The 24,232-nt window shown below is 35.8% G+C and overlaps 1 protein-coding gene across 1 annotated transcript in view; it reads right to left on the reverse strand.

Annotated features, from left to right (window-relative positions):
• Positions 1 to 24,232, reverse strand: part of LOC107728442 (zinc finger matrin-type protein 4-like) — a 73,900-nt gene that overhangs the window by 37,471 nt on the left and 12,197 nt on the right. The window contains exon 2 of the mRNA XM_016538605.1: positions 8,606 to 8,710. Within this exon, the coding sequence (XP_016394091.1) occupies positions 8,606 to 8,710 (105 nt within the window). The remainder of the gene's footprint in view (positions 1 to 8,605; positions 8,711 to 24,232) is intronic.

Below are 24,232 nucleotides of genomic sequence, written 5' to 3' on the forward strand. Positions count from 1 at the left end.
TATGATTTAAAAATAATCATCCCTCCAAAACAGAGAAAACATCTTTCACAAACATGTCTGCCTCCTTTAAAGTGTTTATAGTGTATATAATGAGTTGTATTTGTAGGGGTTATTATAACAATTCTTTAACACCAACCCCCATCATCCGCCCCACCCCCCCCAGACCTCACTAATTTTCAAAGCCTGGGTACGGCCATGCATGGAACTACTTAGCCTTCAAAACATTTACAGCCACGTACATATCAAACTCAGTGACCTTCTTTAAAAAAAATTTTTTTAAAAAGCTAACATACCTGCTTCAAGATTCAGTACTGTCCAGGCTTTGAACGTATCAGTCTATGGTGACTGTTTTCACTTTTTTCCCCACTTGTACTGCCGGCATCTCAGGTAACAGTTTTCTACCTGCCCTGATCTGACCCTGTATTATATGTATGAGATCAGGTCATATATGAGAGAATATGAGATATAAAGTGTGTCATGTTGGCAGTCTCACTTTTGTTTTCCATATCCCCCTTTTAATATAAAACTCAAAGCTGCTCTGCATTTTCAAGTTGGGCTGCGTCAAAACGCTCCACTTCACACAGTGTTTATGCAGAGCTGTTTCCTGAGCTCACTGACGGAGGATATATTTCAAAACACTGCTTTTAAAATGTAATAGAGAAATGAAAGGCTTGCAGTATGACATTTCAGTTCTGTCTCTATAAAATTACAGAAAATAATTACACAGTCAATTACAGAGATGTGCTCCTGCAAGCAGAAGTGTTTGTATTAGCAGAACATGTAAACTAAAGCATTATTTTAATCCAAAACCTAGTGAGGTTGGATATTCCAAACAGTAAGCAACAACATTATGCTGCCTTATTATCTCATTTTGACCAAAATGAAAGGCAGTATTGTATGTATCCCTCACTACTGTTGTTTAAGCAAAATACAGTAATACTGTTTAATATTATTACAATTTAAAACTGTTTTTTTATTTTAATATATTTTAAAATGTAATTTATTTCTGTAATGCAAAGCTGAATTTTTAGCAGCCATTACGCCAGTCTTCAATATTACATGATATGCTAATTTAATAATATGCAAATATGCTGATTTCTTATTATTACCAGGATGCGCTGCTTCATATTTTTGCAAAAACTGCAAAAAAAAAAAAATCAGGATTCTTTGCTGTTCAGAAGAACAGCATTTATTTAAAGGGGTCATATGATGCGATTTCAAGTTTTCCTTTCTCTTTGGAGTGTTACAAGCTGATTGTGCATAGATAAGATCCCTGAAGTTGCAAAGACTAAAGTCTCAAAACCAAAGAGATATTCTTTATCAAAGTTAAGACTCTGCCACACCCTGATCTTTAAAAAAGCATCATATGACCCCTTTAAAATCTCTTAACTGTTATATTGATCAGTTAAATGTGTCCTCGCTGAATAAAACTATCATTCAGAAATCTTACTGACCCCAAACCCTTGAATAATAGTGAGTACATACTGTATAGTAATTTTTCATTTAACACTGAAAAGTTATATTAAATTATTTTAAATTATTAAAAAATATTTTTTACTTAAAATATTCCAAATTACATATTTCGAGTAGTCGATTAAAATAAGACATTATAACACTGCACAACAAAATAGAGAAGGATGATTTTTAAAAGTTGGATTACTTTTAATTCATCACAGCATCTTAAAAAAATGAAAATCACTCAAAAATGAGTTAAATGTGTGTGGCAGTGCTTTAAATTGGAAGAATTTCATAGCAAAATAAAAAATAAAAAAAATGGACTATTGAACTGGTCCATAATTGGTTGTTAGAGGTTTGGTGTAGCACATAAGCCCTCTCCATTTAAAACGGACTATCTATCTTGTATTCATGGCCTATATTTGTTTTATGCTCATTTGAGTTTTGGGCATTTACTTTAGGAACACATGCTAACGGCAAACTCTATTGGAATCAGTTGTGAGCCAAATCTCCCATTTGTTTTCAGTGAAAAGATCTATTTCTGTGGTGTTGCTGCATAAATAGAATGTTCATAATCACTCACAAGGTTCTGTTTCAGGTAGCTGTCTATGTAGGCAGTATGCAGCAAGGCAGCTCTAGGTTTTGGAGCACAGCCGCATTTGCATAGATAAGCAATCAAAACTGGACAGATTGTTAATGCTCTGATATCACCGTGGGTTTAAGATGAATAGCTTGAATTTGTAATGTAATATGCAGTATATTTGATATTAAAAACTGGAATGTGAGCATCTGTGGGTATTAAGCAAGTGGTTTATATAAGTTTAGACTCAGAACAGATTGCAGGTAAGTTCTGCTGGTTCAGGGAAAGGCTTGGATGAAAACGCTGATGCAGATATAGATTCAGACCCCTGACGGGCCGCATGAGAACTGAACAGTTCATATAGATAACACAAAAGGTTGCCAACACGTGTGCTGTTGGAATGTCCATCTGAAGCAAGCCTTATTTTAGTATTATTTTCAGTTAGCTTTTATATTTTCAGTTCTCTTTTTAATTTTATTTTAAGTTTTAGAGTGCTTTTTTTAGTTATGTGCTTTTGTCATTTTTATTTTTTTTCATATTTCTATTTATTATTTTTATTTCAGTTTTAGTTTTACAATTCAGTTCGATTTAAATTTTAGTACTTCATCTTAAACTTATTTCAATTAGTTGAATATTATATTATATAAAAATCAAGATGCTGATTAGACAGCATGATTATTGCACAGGTGTGCCTTAGGCTGGCCACAATAAAAGGCCACTCTAAAATGTGCCTACAAATTTTTTTTTAATTTATTTTATTTTATTTGAATTAACAAAAACTGTTTTAGTAGTTTAGTAGTTTTAATTGACAATACCAACACTGGCAAGCCTAAGGCTGGTTTTACATAGTTTCTAGCTGGTCTACACAAAAAAAAAAACACAATGCAATGCGTAATTTAAAATAGGCTACAGGTAAAACACCTGTTAAAGATCAATATGGAAAATCCCTTCATTTTAAGAGTTCATTGGGCCCTATTTGTACGGATTTTTCTTAGTGTTGTTTTTCTATTTGGGATGTTCAAAACTACATAATAAAACTTAGTAGTCAATGAATGACAATTCACATAGTCGGCCTTGAGCAAGCCCTGCTTCCTTGATTTAAACCAACCAAGAAGTTGGTTTAAAATGATTCTCTGTGGCTTTTTGTTTGATATTTTCAGTTTGATTCATTAATATACTTCTAAGAAATGTAAAAACTGTCCTTCAATCTGTAAGGAATGTGCACTAGTTTAATATAATCTAAAATATGATTGAATAATTTAGAAAATCTTTCATCAAATGAACTGCAATGGACCGTTGTTATTAAAAGCATCTACAGAATGTTAGGCTTGCGATTATACACGATTTTTAATGTTATTTAAAAAGAAAACTCTCAGCTCTCCCAAACCAAAACATTCTCTTACTCCGTTGGTGATTGTTTGAAATTTGTTGTTGAATTTATCAAAGATGTAGTGATGCTTAATAGTAAAGGGAATGAATTTAAAGATGAAACTCTCAGGTAGGTTTTAGTGTGCTGACAGTCAGTCAGAATGCTAAATCCCTCTCAGAAAGATAAAGCACCACAACAAAATATTAAATCTATATATTTTAGATCACTCTCATGTATAAATAACGCTAAGCAGCCCTTTCCACAGATATCCCAAATATATCTGCCATGGTATAAACCGCATACTGTAGCAAGATTTCTACTGGTGGTGGACACACTTTTACCGTCCCACAGTAGCTATATACTGTGTGAGTGAGTTAAAGACTCTGATAGACTTGGAGAAAAGTGAAGGCACAGCTGGGCTCAGGGGGAGTTCAGTGAGATAGAGAGAGAGGAGAGTCTCTGTTGTTTCTGAAGCAGTCAGACTGGATTACACTGGTCCAATGAAGAGCTCAGTGCTGAGAGCAGATGAAAGAGGCCATTGATACACTCAGAATGAGCTAAAGACCAGACACTGAGGGAGTGAGAGAGGCAACATTTGGTCTGAGAGAGATTTGATTTGAGGGTTTAAGAGGAGACAGAGCAAATGATACAGCTATTAAAAATTCAGTGTTTTGGGGTATTTGAATTATTTGAAATTTTGCAGTGTCAGTAGTGCAGAGCAGTATGACACTACAGTATGTATATTTGGCAATAGAAATGTGTCTGAAAGTGGTTGAGATTGTGCTGTACCATTCATAACGGCAAACTTTTTGATGCCAAGGAACTCTAAATATGATGATCCCCTTGCAATACAATGTCAAAAATATAATTCCATGTATAAAGAGAAAATAAATAAGCACCATATTAAAACTAATTATTACAAATGTATTAAAATATTATCTGAATAATATTTACCTTGTTTAAATTGACAGCATATATTCTTCTTAGCCACTAAGTAATGTTCGATGTATAAATGTTTATTTCTTACTGTTAATAATGAATTATTATTATTATTATTATTATCATCCTCTCAAATTTTCCATGGAAAAAACTGTTATGAATTTCTGAATATCTTCTATATATTATCATATATTAAAATAGCTTATTGAAAAATATGTATAGATGTATAGATATTAGGGGTGTAACGATTCACTCGTTTTATCGATGCATCGATTACAGATCATTACATGATCTTGAAACATGATTTTTGAATCGTGAATCGCCGATTTCGGATAGTAATCGATTTAAAACGCTAAGAATCGAATGAATCGCGATTTCTATAGCGATTCAATGCTTTCAAAATATATACACATTAAATTTCTACAAGCACGAATTAATGGAGACCTTGAACAGTGTTCGTGCCCTCGCATCTCTCCTTCACGCGCTCTTCTAATGCTAAAGTGATGCTAAAGTGAAGTAGTTTTGTAGTTTTTCAATGGCTCTCGGCATCTTACCGACGACAATACCTGAGCAGTCGAAGGCTGCGTATTTATTGCATGGACGGAGCAGAAATAGTAAAACATGTCTTGATTTTTAATATTAATATATATCGTTATGAATGTCTGAATATCTTCTGTATTATTTATGAATTTTCTATCTTCTTGTTGATATAGGATTTTGGTCATATGGCACACCAATAATGAAATGTTTTTTTTTGCTTTTTTTTTTAGACAGGCATGGAAAGCAGGTGAAAACTGAAATAAGCAAGTGAAAGCAGAATGGAGAAATGGACAGGACAAACAATACAGAGTGATATGGAGAAGACAGAAGTGTCCAATCCAGACGATGAAGTGCAGCTGACAGGTAATAAGGTTTTTCTCCAGACTGAGAGAAGACATTAAACCCGAGCTTTTAGTATATGTCCGTTAGCTATCCATCAGATTATCAGCCATGCACGCACATGCTCGCACGTAGCATGAGAAATTGAAAGAGGAAAAGGCCCCTAGATATCCGAAAGTCCATTAAAGTTGCTCTGACAGGTGGAGAGAGTTTGGTGTGGTTCAGTCCCTGGGGAACGGCTCTAACTGTCGCTGTTGAACAGTGTTATTCCTGCTTCCTGTTTGCAGTCGTACTGTGGTGCAGCGGACTCATGTTATCACACAGAACGTCTCTATCTGTCTCTCTGTTTTTCTCTCATTCTCTCCCTTTCCTTCTCTTCACCTCTCCAGGGAAATGGCCAGTTGATTCAGGGCCTGAAATGAACTGGTCACAGTGACAAGTTTATCATCTTGGAGTTTCTTAGAGGACACAGCAGTCTTTCTGGATACTGGGGAAATATTTGTTGCATTATTTGTCATCTGAGATGTATATTTTATAGGGATGATATATATATATATATTTATTAACATCATTTTAAAAAATGTAAAATTAATCAACAATGTAAATATTGTGATTATTTTAATTCATTATTATTTGGCATTTAAGTTTCCTTAAAAGCATTACAATAGGCCAGTTTCACACTGTTGAATTGATTCCTAAATTAATGAGTCTTATGATTTTTTTTTTGAGAGACTGGTGTTGGCCTATCTGAAGGACATCACTGGACCCCTACTGGACCCCCTGCAGTTTGCTTATCGAGCAAACAGGTCCGTGGATGATGCAGTCAACATGGGACTGCATTATATCCTACAACATCTAGACAAACCAGGGACTTATGTGAGGATCCTGCCTGTGGACTTCAGTTCGGCTTTCAATACAATCATCCCAGCACTCCTCCAGACCAAACTAACCCAGCTATCTGTTCCTAGCTCTATCTGGGAAATGCATGTGAATCAGCTGCACCATTAGCACTGGTGCCCCCCAGGGATGTGTTCTCTCCCCACTCCTCTTCTCCCTCTACACCGACGACTGCACCTCTACTGACCCCTCTGTCAAGCTCCTGAAGTTTGCAGATGACACTACAGTCATCCGCCTCATCCAGGACAATGATGAGTCTGCATACAGAAGCGAGGTTGAGCAGCTGGCTGTCTGGTGCAGTTTTAACAATCTGGATCTGAATACGCTCAAAACAGTGGAGATGATCGTGGACTTAAGGAGAAACTCTCCTGCACTCCCCCCACTCACCATCTTGAACAGCACTGTGGCTGCAGTGGAGTCATTCAGGTTCCTGAGCAGCACCATCTCTCAGGACCTGAAGTGGGACATTCACACTGACTCCATTGTTAAGAAGGCCCAACAGAGATTGTACTTCCTTCGCCAACTGAGGAAGTTCAACCTGCCACAGGCGCTGCTCACATAGTTCTACTCAGCCATCATTGAGTCTGTCCTGTGCACTTCAATAACTGTCTGGTTTGGTTCAGCTACAAAATCAGACATCAGAAGACTACAGTTTTAAACTTTTACCGTCTGGCCAGCGCTACAGAGCACCAGGACAGCCAGGCACAAGAAAAGTTTATTCCCCCAGGCAATCTACCTCTTATTCCATTCCTTATAAATTCTATTATATTTAATCTATATACCACAAATGTACATACAAATTTAGTCTATTTCTGTTTATATATATATATATATATATAAAAATATTCAGACACACACAAGCTGAATTTTCAGCATCATTACTCCAGTCTTCAGTGTCATGTTCTGTGCACTTCAATAACTGTCTGGTTTGGCTCAGCTACAAAATCAGAAATCAGAAGACTACAGAGGACGGTTCAAACTGCTGAAAGGATCATTGGTGCTCCCCTGCCCACTCTTCAAGAACTGTATATATCCAGAGTGAGGAAAAGGGCTCAGAAAATCACTCTGGATCCATCACATCCACACACTCTCGCTCTCTCTCTCTCTCTCTCACACACACACGCACACACACACACACATGTGTAATTATTCACATATCTTTATTTCTTATTATCTGTGTGGTGTTGTTGTTGTCTCTGTGTACTGGAAGCTTCTGTCACCAGAACAAATTGTATGTGTATGTGCAAACATACTTGCCAATAAAGCTCTTTCTGATTCTGATTCTCTTTCTGATTTTTTTAGTGAATGAGAAAATGTATTATGATTCCCATCTCTACTGAGATCACTACGGATTTTCGAGTTGTCCATTTCAATGAATAATTCAGTTCAGTGAAACAGAACCTTCAAAACATTCCCTATGTGGCATATATTCCCCAAGTTTCTCATATATTAATATGATAAAAATATATTATTGATATTATTATTATTATTATTATTAGTAGTAGTAGTTTTAATTATTATAATACAAATATTAATAATGTAGACATATTTTTAGAAAGCAAAAGAAAAAAATAAATATTTGATAAATGTTAAAAAATTATTATTAAACTTATTGTTTTGTAATAATAATAATAATAATACACCTTTATGAATATCTACATTTTGTCTATATATTTTTTCTATATTAAAATGCCTTATTGGAAAATTTGTAGATAAATACAGTATAGCTTTTTATGTGTTGTTATATTAGGGCATATTATTTTTTTTCTTGACTTAATTTAGTGAAAATCATTGCATAAAACATGTCTTGGTTATTTTGAAGTAAATTTTAATGTCATTTTACTTGGATTAGTCATTTTCAATCTACTTGGCAACAGCTGGTCGAAATGACAGTTCCTCTAACTGGCAAAAAATAAACCTTTTAAGCCATCTAAAGGGAAAATATGTAATTATATTTAAATAAATACAAGTAAATACAGCCTTCGTTTACGCGTAATTCAGGACATCAGCCTCACGCTGTGACATCTGAGAGTGTTTTCTCAAGACGAGAGAACGCAGGGATCAATGACAGAAGAGCTAAAATGTTACCCTAGCGCTGAATATAGATCACTGGCTTCTCTTTGTAAACCAATCTGGCCAAACTGATTTTGTGCACAGGAGTTTGTCCTCATTAGCGCGCTCATTAATCTAGTGATTGTGTACTCCGCGGTCTCAGGAACCATACGTGAGAGATGTAAATAATGCAGGAGGATGATTATTTAATGGTCAATCATTGGGTTAATTATGAAGGGGTTGTGGGTCTGAGGAAAGGTGCACTGCATTACAACTTTAAAAGCAGCTACTGAAAGATACATGAGAGAAGCATTTAGGTTACAAATGATTATTACATCCCTGATGAGGCCTGCTTTTAACATAATGTGTATCACTGCTCTCTCTCTCTCTCTCTCTCTCTGTGTGTGTGTGTGTGTGTGTGTGTGTGCACTCACCTCATAGTGTGCCACCCGCTGGGACTCGGAGATCAGCTGAGCGTTGCAGATGTTACAGTAGCTCTCCGTAAAGAGTCCTTCATCACCAGCTCCGGCAGACTTCATCTGATCAAACACACACACGCACAAAGTACGATGAGACTTACAGAACTCCTGTTTATCACATTATTTTGACTTAGACTGATTTGACTCATTTTCAAGTCAAGTCAATTTGGTTTATTGTGATTTTTCTGCAGTTAGGAAGTACAAGGACACATTATTTTTCTCAAAGATGCAACATAAGACCTTGCATTGCAACAGCATGTGACAAATTACATAAATATGGCAATAAATAATGTGTATACAGATGAAAACAAAGACATTAGAGCTCTCAGTGCTGAAATTAAAATCTTTAAAAATCCTGATGGTCTTGCCTAGTCAGGCAAATCTGATTTGTTGTTTTTTGAGGGGTTTTGGCCACTGGTTAGCTGGTCAATCTATAAGACCAGTTGACTAACCGGCTAACACTGTGTCTACATCTGACGCGAGCATTGAGGCGTGACACGACAAATCCCCGACAGGAAACTGATGCCTCGTTCTATTTATGACATACTGACAATGATTTTTTCCACCTGATGGACATTGAAAACTCTGACAGCCAATTAGAATCCACCTGACTTTAAAGAACAGAACATTATCGTCTGTTGGTGTGGACGTGAATAAGCAGTATATTCACACACACACACACAAAATATTCTATTGCAAACATTCAAGGTTGAGTTCGTTACTGTGTTTATTTTTAAGAGTGTTCACCTGTATTTTTAAGAGTGTTCTTGGTATGCAGATATGTTTAAGCAAAATCATCTGTTTTGATTGACTTGTAAAAGTTATGGTCCCACCCCAGGAGCTGGGACTGCTCGGGGGCAGTCGTGGCCTAAGACTTGTAACCCAAAGGTCATGGATTCGAGTCTCGGTACCGGCAGGGATTGTAGGTGGGGGAGTGAATGACCAGCGCTCTTTTCCACCCTCGATACCACGACTAAGGTGAGACCCTTGAGCAAGGCACTAAACCCCCAACTACTCCCCTGGCACCGCAGCAAAAATGGCTGCCCACTGCTCCAGGTGTGTGTGTGTGTGTTCACTACTCACTGCTGTGTGTGTGCACTTGGATGGGTTAAATGCAGAGCACAAATTCCTAGTATGGGACACCATACTCGGCTACACGTCACGTCACTTTATGGGCTGGTGTATTCTTATTAGTGGATTAAGATTCTTTTAAGGAGAACCGTTGAAGGATTGAGGAGAGGAGGGGACGCAAGTTTGTTTTACTCTGTGGTTGTTGCAGTCTTTAAATTGTTATTTGGTGATAAAGTGGATGTTTAGACATGAATCGGATTCAGAGTTCCTCTGGCACCACTGGAGAGTACACAGCGTCGTGGAAGAGTTTACAGCCGGCGTCGGAGCAAGGGAGGACTGGATCGGGGCGTTTGCCACGTTTGATTGTCATCCCTACATCTGAATTGAGGTACCCTTACACTGTATTGTTTTATTTTGCTTGTTGGAGTGAAGAGGCCAGTTTGTGTTTTAATCGGCCACAACACACCCTAGCAACGACTCAGGCTTGCAACGGTGGGGTTTGTGTGTGTGTAAATGTGTGTGTGTGTGGGCCCACAAATATGTATGTTTAGTCACGATTCATGTCTAAATATTTATTATTGTTAGTGATATTGTCATAGTTGCTCCTACAGCGAATTGTACAGTCTGAGGGACTAATTTCTGTGCCTATATAAGGGTATAGATTGGTGTGTGTTTTCTTTTTATCTGGGTCAGTAATGTACCGATACTGAGATTTTTATCGATACTGAGAGTTTTATAGATAATTATATTTGAAATTATTCACTCACAGACAATTTTTAAATAAGCAGTTTCCTTTATTGAGGTGTTGTTACTGATACATGTGATACTGTTACAGACTGTTTATCGTCTATTTTGTTACTTTTTCACATACTGTTTATTTATGGGTTTATTTATTGATCTATTTTTTGATCTATGATCTATTTATTGACATTTAATATTTATTGTGGTTTGACTATTTATTTATGGCTATTGCTACAAATATACCCCAGCGACTTAAGACTGGTTTTGTGGTCCAGGGTCACATATATATATTGACTTATTTTTACTGTTTAATTCTAGGGTCAACAATAATAATAATTACAAATTTTACAATTCTCAATTTCAATTTCAATTTCAATACCACAGCAAGTAAGTTCAAACATTATTAAAGACAAGTGAACAGTCAGTAAATAAGAACAAATGAAATAAATAAATAAATAAATAAACAGAACAAAGATAAAAAAAATAAACTTAGGGTTTTAGGGTTGTAGGTGTTCAGGTACAGAAATTAATAATCAAATGTAAAATAAAATTGCATATTCTTCACTGTAAAAATGAAATATAGATTAAGGTTATTCAGTCAAGAGCATGAAGTGATTTTTTTTTTTTTACATTAATATTAAGGACAGAACACACTGAATGGAGTTGTTATTTGCGTCTTCTTGCATTTGAATGCTTTAACTTGAATGCTGTTCAAATTGGCAATGTGTATTTGTCCGTTAAGGCAAGACGCGAAAGAGAACTCAATTCAGTGTCCACGTGTTGTCTGAGATGCGGCTCTCGATGTGCGCGCTGTGCCCACAGAACACAGAGTGTGAGTACTAAATGTTGTCTTTTGCATCTTCTAATGCTTTAAAATTGCTTGAATATTGAAATTGGCAAGGCTTAAAAACACGCACAAAATCTTTCGTGAGGACGCGCAGCAGTGGCCCGATCGGACCAGTGACAAATCCATCAACTGTCCTCCTGAGCATCTTTCATGCTGGCCCCGGGCCATCAGCCAGTCGTTATTGTTGAGCCCTGTAATACATTTTTTAAGTTCAAATGGTAGCTTTGACAGAAGTTTTGTTTCTCTCTCGAATATCTGTATATCAGCTTATATTGCAGATCTTTGATCGTGGCTCATTCAAACATATTTATAATGTACTGTTTTGTATGTGTTGTTTTCATGTTAATGTAATGTAAAGCCAATATAAATGTGTGAATATGTTCAAAAAGATCTTTCTGCAATACAAATTTGTTCATACGGCAAACAACATTTCTATGGGCTTTTTTCACTGATCTAATTGCAATGCATTATGGGATTGCTTTATCCATTAACGATACACGTGAATTAGCTTAAGTGCTTTCATATGCTGCACAACTTTTAGGAAAAAATTGCATTGGGAACACATCTATGACACTTTAAAATGTTGTCTATGCAGCTCACTATGCTTGGGAACAGAGCTGAAGTTTGCAGTTTTATATTGATTCCACTGAGGTAGTGAAGCTATTTTTCACTCTATGCAGAGAAAAGGTGTGAATGTTTGTCAGTCCTTGGCACAGGCTACTGTTTGCAAAGAGCTATGCAATGTGTAAAATGACCTGCTTTTCTCAAGGTAAAACATGCATTCAGAATGTGACCAACGGTATGGAAACATGGGATTATTTCACTCCCACTCTTTTATTAAAGAGAACAACAGGTGTTGGCTGATGCTTGAAAAGATATTTCACAACCCATTGTTCCTGTACATTGCCCTTGAGTCAGAGGAAGAATTGGCATTTATCACAAAAGAAAACTAGGCTCAGGATTCCTCAAGAATGAATAAGATATTCGAAGAAACCACCCATCAAACCAAATCCTTGATGTATAATTGAAAAGCGAAGTGTCGTGAGAATTCAACATCGCTCTTTTGCCATCTGTGAGTGAGGGTGATTCTGATGTGCAGAATCAATAATTCAGAGTGTTGCACTTGCGAATTTCAACTGTGGTCTAATCTTGATTCTTGAAGAGCCTGCATACAGAACTGAGGGGTTCAGGTGCAATTTGTGTGCAAGGACTGATGGGTACACATCAGCCTGACAGCATGTGTCACACCAATGACTCAGAAGGCCTGAGAATCTCAGACAAAGGCCAAAATAATCAGGCACTGAAGGAACACAGAGCACACAATCAGAAACCAGATTGTCCTTATCATGACAGCTGAGGATAGAGTGGAGCTTCAGTAAACTGTTGAATTCATACAGACTGTTATTCTTTGATTGCTTGTATGGAGCTTATCGAGAATGTCTTACCTGTGCAAATTTTTGAAGATTTTCAGGTGCACTAAATAGTTGCGTACACAGGTTTTCAACATAAACCCTATATGTTAGTTGTGCTGGTATATCATTTCAATATGCTTATTACATTAGGCTATTGCCTTTTTTTTTAATCTCCTGTCCTTTTAATGCAAATGTACTTTAACACTTTTTCCTATCTAAATTAGCTCTGAAATTAAAATTCTGTCTCATACCGATAAGTGCTAATTATTTTCATGATATAGCCTATATTATATTCTAAATATAATATAAATGAAAAATAAAAACTACAAATTTTAAATGCTACCAAAGCATTTGTATTACATTACAGCATTATAATGTACGAATGAAAAATGGATATTCAATTTGATATTTACCTAAGATTAAATTTAGTATATTATTATTACTAAATAGTATTGTATTATTACATTATTATAGTGTATAAAGATTAACTTTAAGTGAGTGTTAGAAAGCAGCAAAGATAATCTAAATGTAAAAATAAGGAATATTAGCATGCACAATTAAATATGGAATATTTGTTTTTGTGCATGTTAATTTCCCCTATTTTTACATTTAATTAACCAATATGGTACCAATATTTTGTACATCCCTTGGAATTTTATTTCAAACAGATTTTTGTGCACAATTTCTAATAAAAATGGCAGTAGTACTTCATCAAATTATGGAGAAGAGCATAATAACCGGACATATTTGCAGATTCCAGAACACATTTATTATTGTTAACTAAAACTAAAACTATTAAAAACATTTTGTTAATTAAAATATAGCTGAAATAATATATATATATATAAATATTAGATGAAAAACTTAAAAAATTAGACTGAAATAAGGTTAAGTAGAAGCACTAAAATTACTGCTAGAAAAACTAAAATGGAAATAAAAAATGTAACACAAATACTAATATTTATAAAGAACAAAAAATTATAAAAATGACAAAAGCAAAATTATTAAAATTTAAATTAAAAAGAAAATAATACAAATCTAATTCAAAATAAAAATGATTATAGTGTATATATACTATTAAAACTGATCAGACAGTTTAGTCAAGCACTCTTTTGACAGTGCAGATGAGGTGATTGAGGTGTCTGTTGCATCCTCCACAACCTACAGCAGCACTAGGAATCAGCCTGCATGCTATAAAATTCCATGCAAATTGCGATCAGCGCCAATTTTGTAGTTACCTGATTTGCACAATTCCTTTAGTTTATCTTGTGCTAAAACAATGCTGACAATGTGTGCAAATAAACAACATTATCAGCAAGCACAATTCATTCTTATTGAATTCCCCCCTCAAGAGTGTTGTTTGAGGCACTTAGCAGCACTGAGATAAAATTGAGCACATACATATATTTCACTTTTAGTTTGTGATTTCAGATTTACTACAAACTGTGTTTGGTCACTTTACATGTCAGTCAGGTGGCCTCTTTCTATATTAGTGGTTCAAACAGCAAAATTAACTGGATTTGGCCAGTAGTCAAACGTTTGGCTAAGGGAGACTAATGACTGAACATTTACTTTTGCTTCATGGATGTTTTTCTCTACTGAGATGTTGATTGTTAGAATCTTGATTAAAATAATCTGGAAAGAAAATGATCCTGTGGCATAATAAAGTTCCTTTCTGATTCACTCTGCGGTCTCGTTAAAGACTTCTTTCTATCTGAGCGCCGAAAACAAGCCCTCCGTGTGCATTCAGACACAAAACCTGTTTCACACAATTTAATTTTCTGTGATTATAATTGTATTGTGACACTTCAGTGATCTCTCACAGCACCTCGATGGCAGTCTAATTTAATATGCTTGAATTTGTATTTCCTTAGAATGACAGAGCCCTTTATGGTGTTTTTTTTCTTTTTCTTAGAGAAAGTCTTCAAAATGCATTTATTTGTGCCTTTCTATCAAGGACAGGACCACGAATGGAATGAACTTTACACATCTTTGAGGTGTGGGATACGACTGTACGCTATTATACTATTATAATAATGTGATTTGCAGAATTAATAAAGAAGATTTCTAACCATGTACATGTTAAGCTGTTGCATTACAGAGGTGCGATATTCCTTTGCTTAATAATGTTACCATTGATGTGAGTCTGAACCAGTTTGTTCACTTTATGATAGAGGAATCTACGGCACTGTCGCATTCCACTCCTTAGTTTCCTATGTTGTGAATTGATAGCCTATATAGTGAACGTGAATTCAGACTCTAGAAAGTTCTTTGATCTACTAAACAGACATAGATGACTCAATTTCCTGCAACAAGATTGTGTACTAGGGATTTGACTGAGGCACACCATTTACAAAGAGCAAAATATTGCCACCACAATGCTAGGATGTTCTGAGCAGGATTGTGTAGGATTTTGAATCAGGTATAAGCTTGATTAGCAAAATTTAATTAGGTAGCAAACAGGCTGCAGCAGCATTCTGTCATTTTGAAGCAAAGTTTGAAAGTGTTAAAAAATGTTAAAAAGCGATTAGATAGATAGATAGCAGTGAATGGGTGCCGTCAGAATGAGAGTCCAAACAGCTGATAAAAACATCACAGTAGTTCACAAGTAATCCACACCACTCTGGTCCATCAATTAACTTCTTGTGAAGTGAAAAGCTGTATGTTTCATCATTAAGATTTTTTTTTTACTTTAAACCATTGATTCCAGTTAAATAAGAGTCCTATAGATCTATATATTTTTTTTTTCAGTGAAAAATTTTTCTTGTTTGAATCAAGAGAGAAATATGCACAGATCAAGCACCGTTTACAAGCGAAAAAAATTCTTATGCTGGTGGATTTTGATGTGACACGATAACTGGGGATGGACTTTTCCTCTGGAAGAAGCATGGACTCTTATGGATTGTATTTTGGCCAGAAGTGACTGTTTAAAGTTAAAACGTCCTAATGATGGTTTTGTTTCTTACAAACATGCAGCTTTTCACTTCACAAGACGTTAATCGATGGACTAGAGTTGGAGTATGGATTACTTGTAGATTATTGTGATGTTTTTATCAGCTGTTTGAACTCTCATTTTGACGGCACCCATTCACTGCAGAGAATCCATTGGTGAGCAAGTGATATAATGCTAAATTTACCCAAATCTGTTCAGATGAAGAAACAAATTCATTCACATCTTAGATGTTCTGAGGGTGAGTACATTTTCAGCAGTTTTTCATTTTTGGGCAAACTATTCCTTTAAGCAAAGATGGAGTCACATTATCTGTTGATCCTCACACAGAGACAATTTCTTCTGCTGCCCTGCAAGCACTCGTATTGCTGTAGTTAGTAAATCATCTCACAATTTCATGATTACACAACCACAAATACAAAACCCTCACAAAACAGCCCACAAGATGTTTCTTTCCAGACTGTGTCCACATTTGCTTGCGTAAGTGTAAAGGTACCACACATCAGAGACGCGTGATTTCGATTCGTGCTGATTCCCGTCTGTGGGAAGTGACGCACGTGTCTAGAGCAGTTCACTCATGTAAGTCCTCCTCTTCATCATACCTCCCTCTCCCATCTGCCTCCTGCTCTCCTGACAGCTGTATGTGACTATGTGGAGGTCATGCAATCATGACATACATGCTGATGTTGTCCTGGTTCTTTCACAGCCCATGTGGTGAAGCCACAAACAGCTTCATATTCCTCCCTTACAGCTCTCTCTCTCTCTCTCGCTCTTTACATCTCACATCATGCAACTGTCAGACAGAGGACAACCATGCACACTTGTTTCATTTATCTTCACTGCAGGTGGGCTTCAGTAGCTTTTTAATTACCTGGTCACATCTGGGACCAGGTTACAGTCAGGATTTAATGTATAACCTTGGATTTGTGTTGAGTTTGGATTCCTAATTAGTCAGTTTTATAATTGTAAAAGTTGAGTAGAATTTTTCAAAAAACTCTATTGAACTAAAATTCAATCTGTGAAATTCAGTCTGTGTAATGTTTGGTTTATGCACCAAATATTACAAGTCAGTGTTTCAGTTATTTTAGTATTATTTATACAATTTTTTAATACATTTATAAAATTAGTTTTTTAAGGCACTTTGTGACTTTTCTTACTTCATACACAAAAAAGTGCAAAATTAGTTTTCTTGATGATTTGATATTTTATAATTGTGATTTTATAATTTCAAAATATAAAGCAAAAAGTAGAGATGAATGACTAGTAAGCCAATAAGTTTGATCTGTGCAGAATTCAAACGTTGCTCACTGGATCTCGCAGCGCTGTGCCGCAACAGTGTCGCAAGATCAACATTGGTTCCTGAGTAAACCTATTCTGAGCTCGGACTAGTTTGCTTTCGCTGCGCTCAAGTAGGCTGTTGGTCCGAGCTGATAAACTGCGGAGCTCAAACGAGTAGTGTGGTTTAGTTATGCTTTTTTTTTCTTTTGCCGTTTGGTGTATCTCATATGCAGCTCTTATGAGTTGGACAACGCGGTGGTCGCACCAGTGAGACCGCCCACAAAATTGTGTTGCATCGGCAGAAAAAAATGGTGGCAGTCTGGTCATTTATTAAATTGCAATGTTACATGAGTCAAAAACAATGAAAACAATAACATTTAGCTTTTTTTCCTTAAGTTATGTTAATAATAGCAATTTCCTGAAAATATATTATTTTTGTTGTTTTCATTTTGATAAAATGGTACTGAAACTGACTATTACCCAACACTCAGTTTTGGCTATTTAGCTTTAATTTATTTTTATTTGAGTTTTAGTTTTAGCAATATTAGTACTTCAACTTAAAATTATTTCATTTCGGTTAGTCAACATTTCTAATTTTCATTAAAGTATTTCTATTTCAGTTAACTAAAATATTTTCCATTTCACACTTTACAGTATATTTTTATACTTATATATTATGTATGTATGTAAATGTATATGTGCGTGTGTGTGCATATATTAGGGGTTGCACCGACTAGACAACTAGTCAACTCTGCCATGACACTTTAAGCTTGACGTCGACTAGTCGCTGGTCCTATAGAGGGCGCAACAGGATAAGAAATCTTTGAAGGACTTCCACATTTACGCTCTGTTTCCAAACAGTTAAAATGACAAATAAATGCATACTCTGAAAGCGCTCCACAAGACATGTGTGATTATATTACTGGATGCTCGAAATTGAACGGGAGAATGCATTGATCGCCATTCCAATCTAATGCGCTGCTGCACTGTAACGCACACACATAGGCTTCAGACAGTAGCTCGTACATCACGCACACATCGCGCGCGCACAGAATCATTCAGCGCGGAAATGTATTGTCAACACTGTTCTGTGATTTCTCAATAAAATAGCTTAGAAACTGAAAAGTTCAAGCATATATTTCTTAATAACTAAATCCCACAGCTTCACTACTAGTAGAGAGACACTGCCAGGTAGAATTAATTCACACACGCAATCGCTCTCACTAATGCATTCATATGAATGTAATCTTTACTGTGCTACTTTATCTGTATCTGATTTAGAAGAAGCAGAAATCTGTTAGAAATATAACAACCCAAAGACAAAAGAACTGATAAAAATGAACTGTTATATGAGCAACAGCCATGTGGGCAGCGCTGTGTCATATGCCATAGCTGTGCACAAGGTGTTTGTCACAGCTCCAGACTTATTTGTTCATTAATGACTTTCATCACATAAAAGTTGACTTTGAAAAAAGTTGTTCAACCCGTAGTATATATATATATATATATTTCTGGTCTGTTAGTTAAAAAACTAACAGACCAGAATACTCAGCTCATGTAGCACATTTTGCAAGTTCACTATTGCGATGCATAATAATATCATGATTTGATCACGGTGTTAAACAAAACTGTGAAGACAGATTCAATCTGTTGTTTCAGTTTGTCTGGCACGGTTTGTGTTTGTCCAGTGCTGCGTATCAGGCAGCTTTGACTTTTTCATTAACTGAACTGTAGGAAATTATATGAATGAACACCAAAATGCCAATACAAGGATCTGAGGTATCGAAAAAGTGTCAGGATATATGACTGTATCTACTTAGCCCTCATGAGTGACCTTCAGAGCTGAACGAGAGAATGGTGGCAGACATCTGCTGGCACAGTAAATGAGTTTCCCACCACATGATATCACTAGGCCTCTTTAAATAAATGTGCTTGTTTGCTTTAGAATGGCAATTACAAATACCATAGTGATGGTATGTAATGCACCATGTGCTGCCATATGTATCAAATGATGCAGAGTGTAACGCCTTGATAAATCAGACAGACACACAATTATGTGTTATATTTAACAAATAATCCGCTAGACCCCCTCACCCAACAACCAGCCTGGGTGCCAGGATGTCTGTGAACGACCCTCCAGACCACTGGTTACCATGGCAACCAGGACACCTCAGCCAGACTAGATAAACTTTACGACCTAATGGCATGTCGAGATATTCTCCCTCTTACTTAATTCCCTCTGAAACAGACACATACTGCCTATAGAAACGGACTCCTTTCATTAATTCATAGACAAACCTTCCTTTGACCATTCTATCATGCATATCCCCAGGTCATTGTGTGTATTATTACTGTTCTTGTATATTGTCTTTTGTACTGTTTTTATGTATCCCTATGAAAAGAACCACTAGTTAATGTAGCCTCACCTATACCAAGTTTAGTATCTACAAATTTGTATTTTTGATGATCTAAATGAGTGTATATTGTATGTTGATACCCATGCAACATATTAGTGTTCTAGGAATCATTAATAGTTTTTGCATCAACACCCAATCCAGTTATGCAAAATATCATGTTCGAAGACAAAGAGTCGTAAACTTTCCCTCTGAAAGTTTAAGTCACCATTGGCTCACCGACCCCCTAGAGGTGTGACCTCCATAGAAGTTAAAATGCCTCACATCAGTGACCTCACTCTTCTCTTTTCTTCGGCATTCTTACCGCTCTTCTCCCACCAACCCCACAGAGAAGAGGAGCAGACATCTCTTCATCTGCTTTGCTTTCTTTTCGCAATTAGGAACATCTCCTGTTCATTTCTGTCCCACAGGTTGACTGGCTGCTGATTAAAACATCAGAAAGAGGGGTTCTCCCTTTTGCAGTGATATTAAATGATGTGCTGTATTACTGCAAACACTGTCGGCCTGTTTCCATCCCTCTTGTGTGGTAAAATAATCATGAATGAAAGCAGCTCCACTAATATACCATGTCCAGTGTGTGAGGTATTTATCTGCCGCATTAGAATAAATGAGGAGAGACAGAAACACAGGTAATAGTGTTCATATACCGCTTGATCTCTAAAGTAATGTCATTGGCTGAGACTTTTTAAAGGATTAGTTCACTTCCAGAATAAAAATTCACGTCTTGCACTAGCTCCGCGATGCACATCCGCAAATTCACGCATTACGTAATCACGTTGGAAAGGTCACACACGGTTTGCCCTTAAAGGATGGAAGTGAACTAATCCTTTAAGGGCAAAGAAATTATAGAAAAATAGCTTATTTATATGTTAATAATGTATTTTTAATTTACATAAAAATTGTCAAATTAAACATTTCCATTTTCTTTGCATTTTTCTCTCCATTTTCATTTAGCTTTGACTTAATTCCAAAAAATTAAGTACTTGTAATTAGATTATATTACATTTTAAAATAATTACATATTAACACAAATTCAGAATTTATTGATTCTGCATAATTCGTCATTTTAATTTTTTAAATTTTTAATAAAAAATTTTGCAGTGAAATGAGACTTCATTGTAGATTCATAAACGTGGATCCAAATGTGCTACATTGTGGTCTTCATCATATGTTATTGGCTTATGCATGTTTTTTATAGAGGCCTGTGCATGCTTTCATTTTTGTGTAACTTATCCAGGAGACACACTAGGTTCATATAAAATGCAAGGTTTTTTTTTTTTCTTGAAATCAGTTAACTCTATCAAAAAGCAGTGACATTTAAATTTCAGGGCCACAAATCCGATACACTGACCCACCTGCTCATTAAGACTGTTTGAAAATGCCACCTAGCCAGTTAGCTAATATAGATTATTCCCTCTCACTATTTGCATAGTCAGATACAGCACTGTATTAACTGAGGACTCCAGCAAACAGTGAGCTACTGTATGCTTCCATTTCAGAGGGTAATGGACCAGAACATTAGCATCACAAGCTCATTTACAGACTACAGACAGCCCCAGAAGAACGCCTCAGATGGACAGAAACAACATCAAGTCCCCAAAACACATAAACTGCATTCATTACCTCAAAAATACACATGCACGGAAAATGTGCTGTGTTGTGTTCATTAATAATCATATATGGGCTAAAGATGCAGTAAACTGACGCAGTAAATCATGCCCCCTGACCCGAATATACATTTAGTTAAAAAATAAGCAATTGTAAGGAATTTAACGATTGTGGATCAATAAATGGTTCTTTTGAGGAAAAAGGAATATTTGGACAAAAGAAATGCAATTCCATTGCCAAATTAAGTACAACAATTCTCGCAAAAGATGTGTTTACACAGACTTTTAAGGACTTAGTCTTTTTGGTCCTACGCAAATGCAATCCAATACATGACTAATTAACAAATTGACTATATATTAAATAACAATACGGAAATTAGATTAGAAGAATTTATTAACAGTCCTATTATAAATGCACATTTCAGCCCTATTACTTACTTTTTTTCTCGGAAATGCACGTTTTCTTTTATCTCGCAATTCTAATTTTTGAATTCTAATAAAAAATAAAAAAAACACAATATTGCGATATGAAAACTTGGTCAGTTTATATCTTGCAATTCTGACTTTTTTGCAAGAATTGCAAGTAAAATTAAGTATTGTCAGATAAACAAAAAAATTATTGTGAGACAAAAAAAAGTTACCTTTTTTATATTTTTATCCCATGGTGGAAATAATATTCCATAGTAAAAAAAAAAAAAAAGATCTTGAAAATGTATTAGTAAATGCTGAGAATAACATTTTGCTGTAGAAGTACTGCTCATTGTTAGTTCATATTATCTGATGTAGGGCTAATGTTAACTACAAATGAAACCTTATAGTAAAATGTATTTAACTAGTATTTTAAACTAGTCACTAGTGTTAGCTAGTATTTTAACTAGTATTTTAAAGTGCATGTATAAATACAGTGTGCATGTAAATAAATATAAGCTATAAACATTCTAGTATGAATTACTTTTTATAGAGTAATATAAATGATGTTCCATAAAATTGTGTAAACATCAAATGGAGCAGGAACATGAGTTTATACTGGACTGAAATAAAGCCCAAACCCAGAGAGGGACTTTGCCTCTTCATTTCAGAAGTCTCCCACACATCACTGCTACAGACAGTCCAGAGTATTTGACCTTTGGGAGAATCCCACTGTCCTTATACCTGCCAAATTCATCAAGCCCACAGTGGAAGCTCTCTCTCGGTGAGATTGGCCATTTCTAGCAGAGATGAGAGATGAGAATGGCACAGCAACAAAAGCCTCCAAGCTGGATGAACAACCCCCAACCACAGAGCTACAGCATGTCAGTCCAAATAGGAATCAGAGCCATGAGAAACCCTCTTTGGAACAGCAAGAGACACCAAAGAGCTAATGCTGCTTTGTTAAACTTGCGGCTTAATGTTTTGTGCAGGCTGTTAGTGTGTAGCGCAGATATTAGTGTGTGGATCCATTATTCAGTTTGTGCACCTCCGCTCTCCAGGGTTTTTTTGGTTCATTTCACAATGCTCTGGATACGGTCTGGGGCTAAATGTGGGCTGCAGCTGATATCGGAGCTTCCAAGAAAAGCCTTTGAATAAATGCCTATTTACCCCACTTTCAAGATGACAGAGGATTAGCCCTGCTTGCTAAACCCTCTCTAGGAATGAAGGGACACACACATCCGCTGTATATTAGATACATGCTCTCAAACGATAACGCTGAAATCCTGTTTATTCGTGTATTTCCCAAAAGGAAACATTTACTTGCACTTTAGCTGAAGGGTTAGTTCATTAGAGTCTGATATAATAATGTCATAATGACAGAGAAACAGGCTGAGAAAAACTGAGGCAGGTGCTTCTGAGTCGTGAAACCTCAAACCGATTATACAAATATTGATTTTCACATCAACACTGACTTCTGTTCACCAAGAGCTGGACGCTCTAAAATGCCACGCTCTTTCTCTACCACACGTCTCTTGAGATGCAACCTTCAGTCCTACGCGCAAGTCGATGTAAGCAGTTTCGCTATCTTCCACTGACTTGGCCACTGAATTAGAGCACATTCCCTTAAATATCCATCCTCCGAACAGGTCAGCAAAACTAAATGCTCAAAATGACTGACATGCAGAGACCGATTGGCTAAACAACAGCATCCTGCAGTCTCTTTTTTTGATGAGGGATGTCAGAGACAGGTGCGATATCTCAGGACACCTATTTTTTTTGCACATTTTGTGTGTGATATTCTAGAAGAAAATCACAGCATCTTTGACTAAACTTTAAAGCTTCTTATCGTTATGCGTTATGAATATACAATCTCCTGTCCTGTTGAGACTCCAGGAGCACGGTTTACACCCCTCAAAACCTTCTCTGTTGTTATACGGTTCATATTCTTTGATATCTCATGTGCTTTAAATTGCTTGGTTTAGTCTATGTACAATGACAGCTAAATGGTTTATTCAAAGTCACCGGGTTACATCATGCTTTTACAGGTATTAAATCAGAGATGTCCTTCCAAACAAGTTTGTGCTTTTTCATTTTTTTTTAAGTGCCTCCCAAGTCTGTATTGATATTCATTCTTCATCATCTTCAATACAATTTTACATTACGTTTACATTGACATTTATTCAGCAGCTATAAAAAATAAATACATTTTTTTTAGAATAAATGAGGAGAGACAGAAACACAGGTAATAGTGTTCATATACCGCTTGATCTCTAAAGTAATGTCATTGGCTGAGACTTTTTAAAGGATTAGTTCACTTCCAGAATAAAAATTCACGTCTTGCACTAGCTCCGCGATGCACATCCGCAAATTCACGCATTACGTAATCACGTTGGAAAGGTCACACACGGTTTGCCCTTAAAGGATGGAAGTGAACTAATCCTTTAAGGGCAAAGAAATTATAGAAAAATAGCTTATTTATATGTTAATAATGTATTTTTAATTTACATAAAAATTGTCAAATTAAACATTTCCATTTTCTTTGCATTTTTCTCTCCATTTTCATTTAGCTTTGACTTAATTCCAAAAAATTAAGTACTTGTAATTAGATTATATTACATTTTAAAATAATTACATATTAACACAAATTCAGAATTTATTGATTCTGCATAATTCGTCATTTTAATTTTTTAAATTTTTAATAAAAAATTTTGCAGTGAAATGAGACTTCATTGTAGATTCATAAACGTGGATCCAAATGTGCTACATTGTGGTCTTCATCATATGTTATTGGCTTATGCATGTTTTTTATAGAGGCCTGTGCATGCTTTCATTTTTGTGTAACTTATCCAGG

Source organism: Sinocyclocheilus rhinocerous, unplaced genomic scaffold (genome assembly GCF_001515625.1).
Source record: "Sinocyclocheilus rhinocerous isolate Xijiao unplaced genomic scaffold, SAMN03320098_v1.1 scaffold637, whole genome shotgun sequence".
NCBI classification, from domain to species: domain Eukaryota; kingdom Metazoa; phylum Chordata; class Actinopteri; order Cypriniformes; family Cyprinidae; genus Sinocyclocheilus; species Sinocyclocheilus rhinocerous.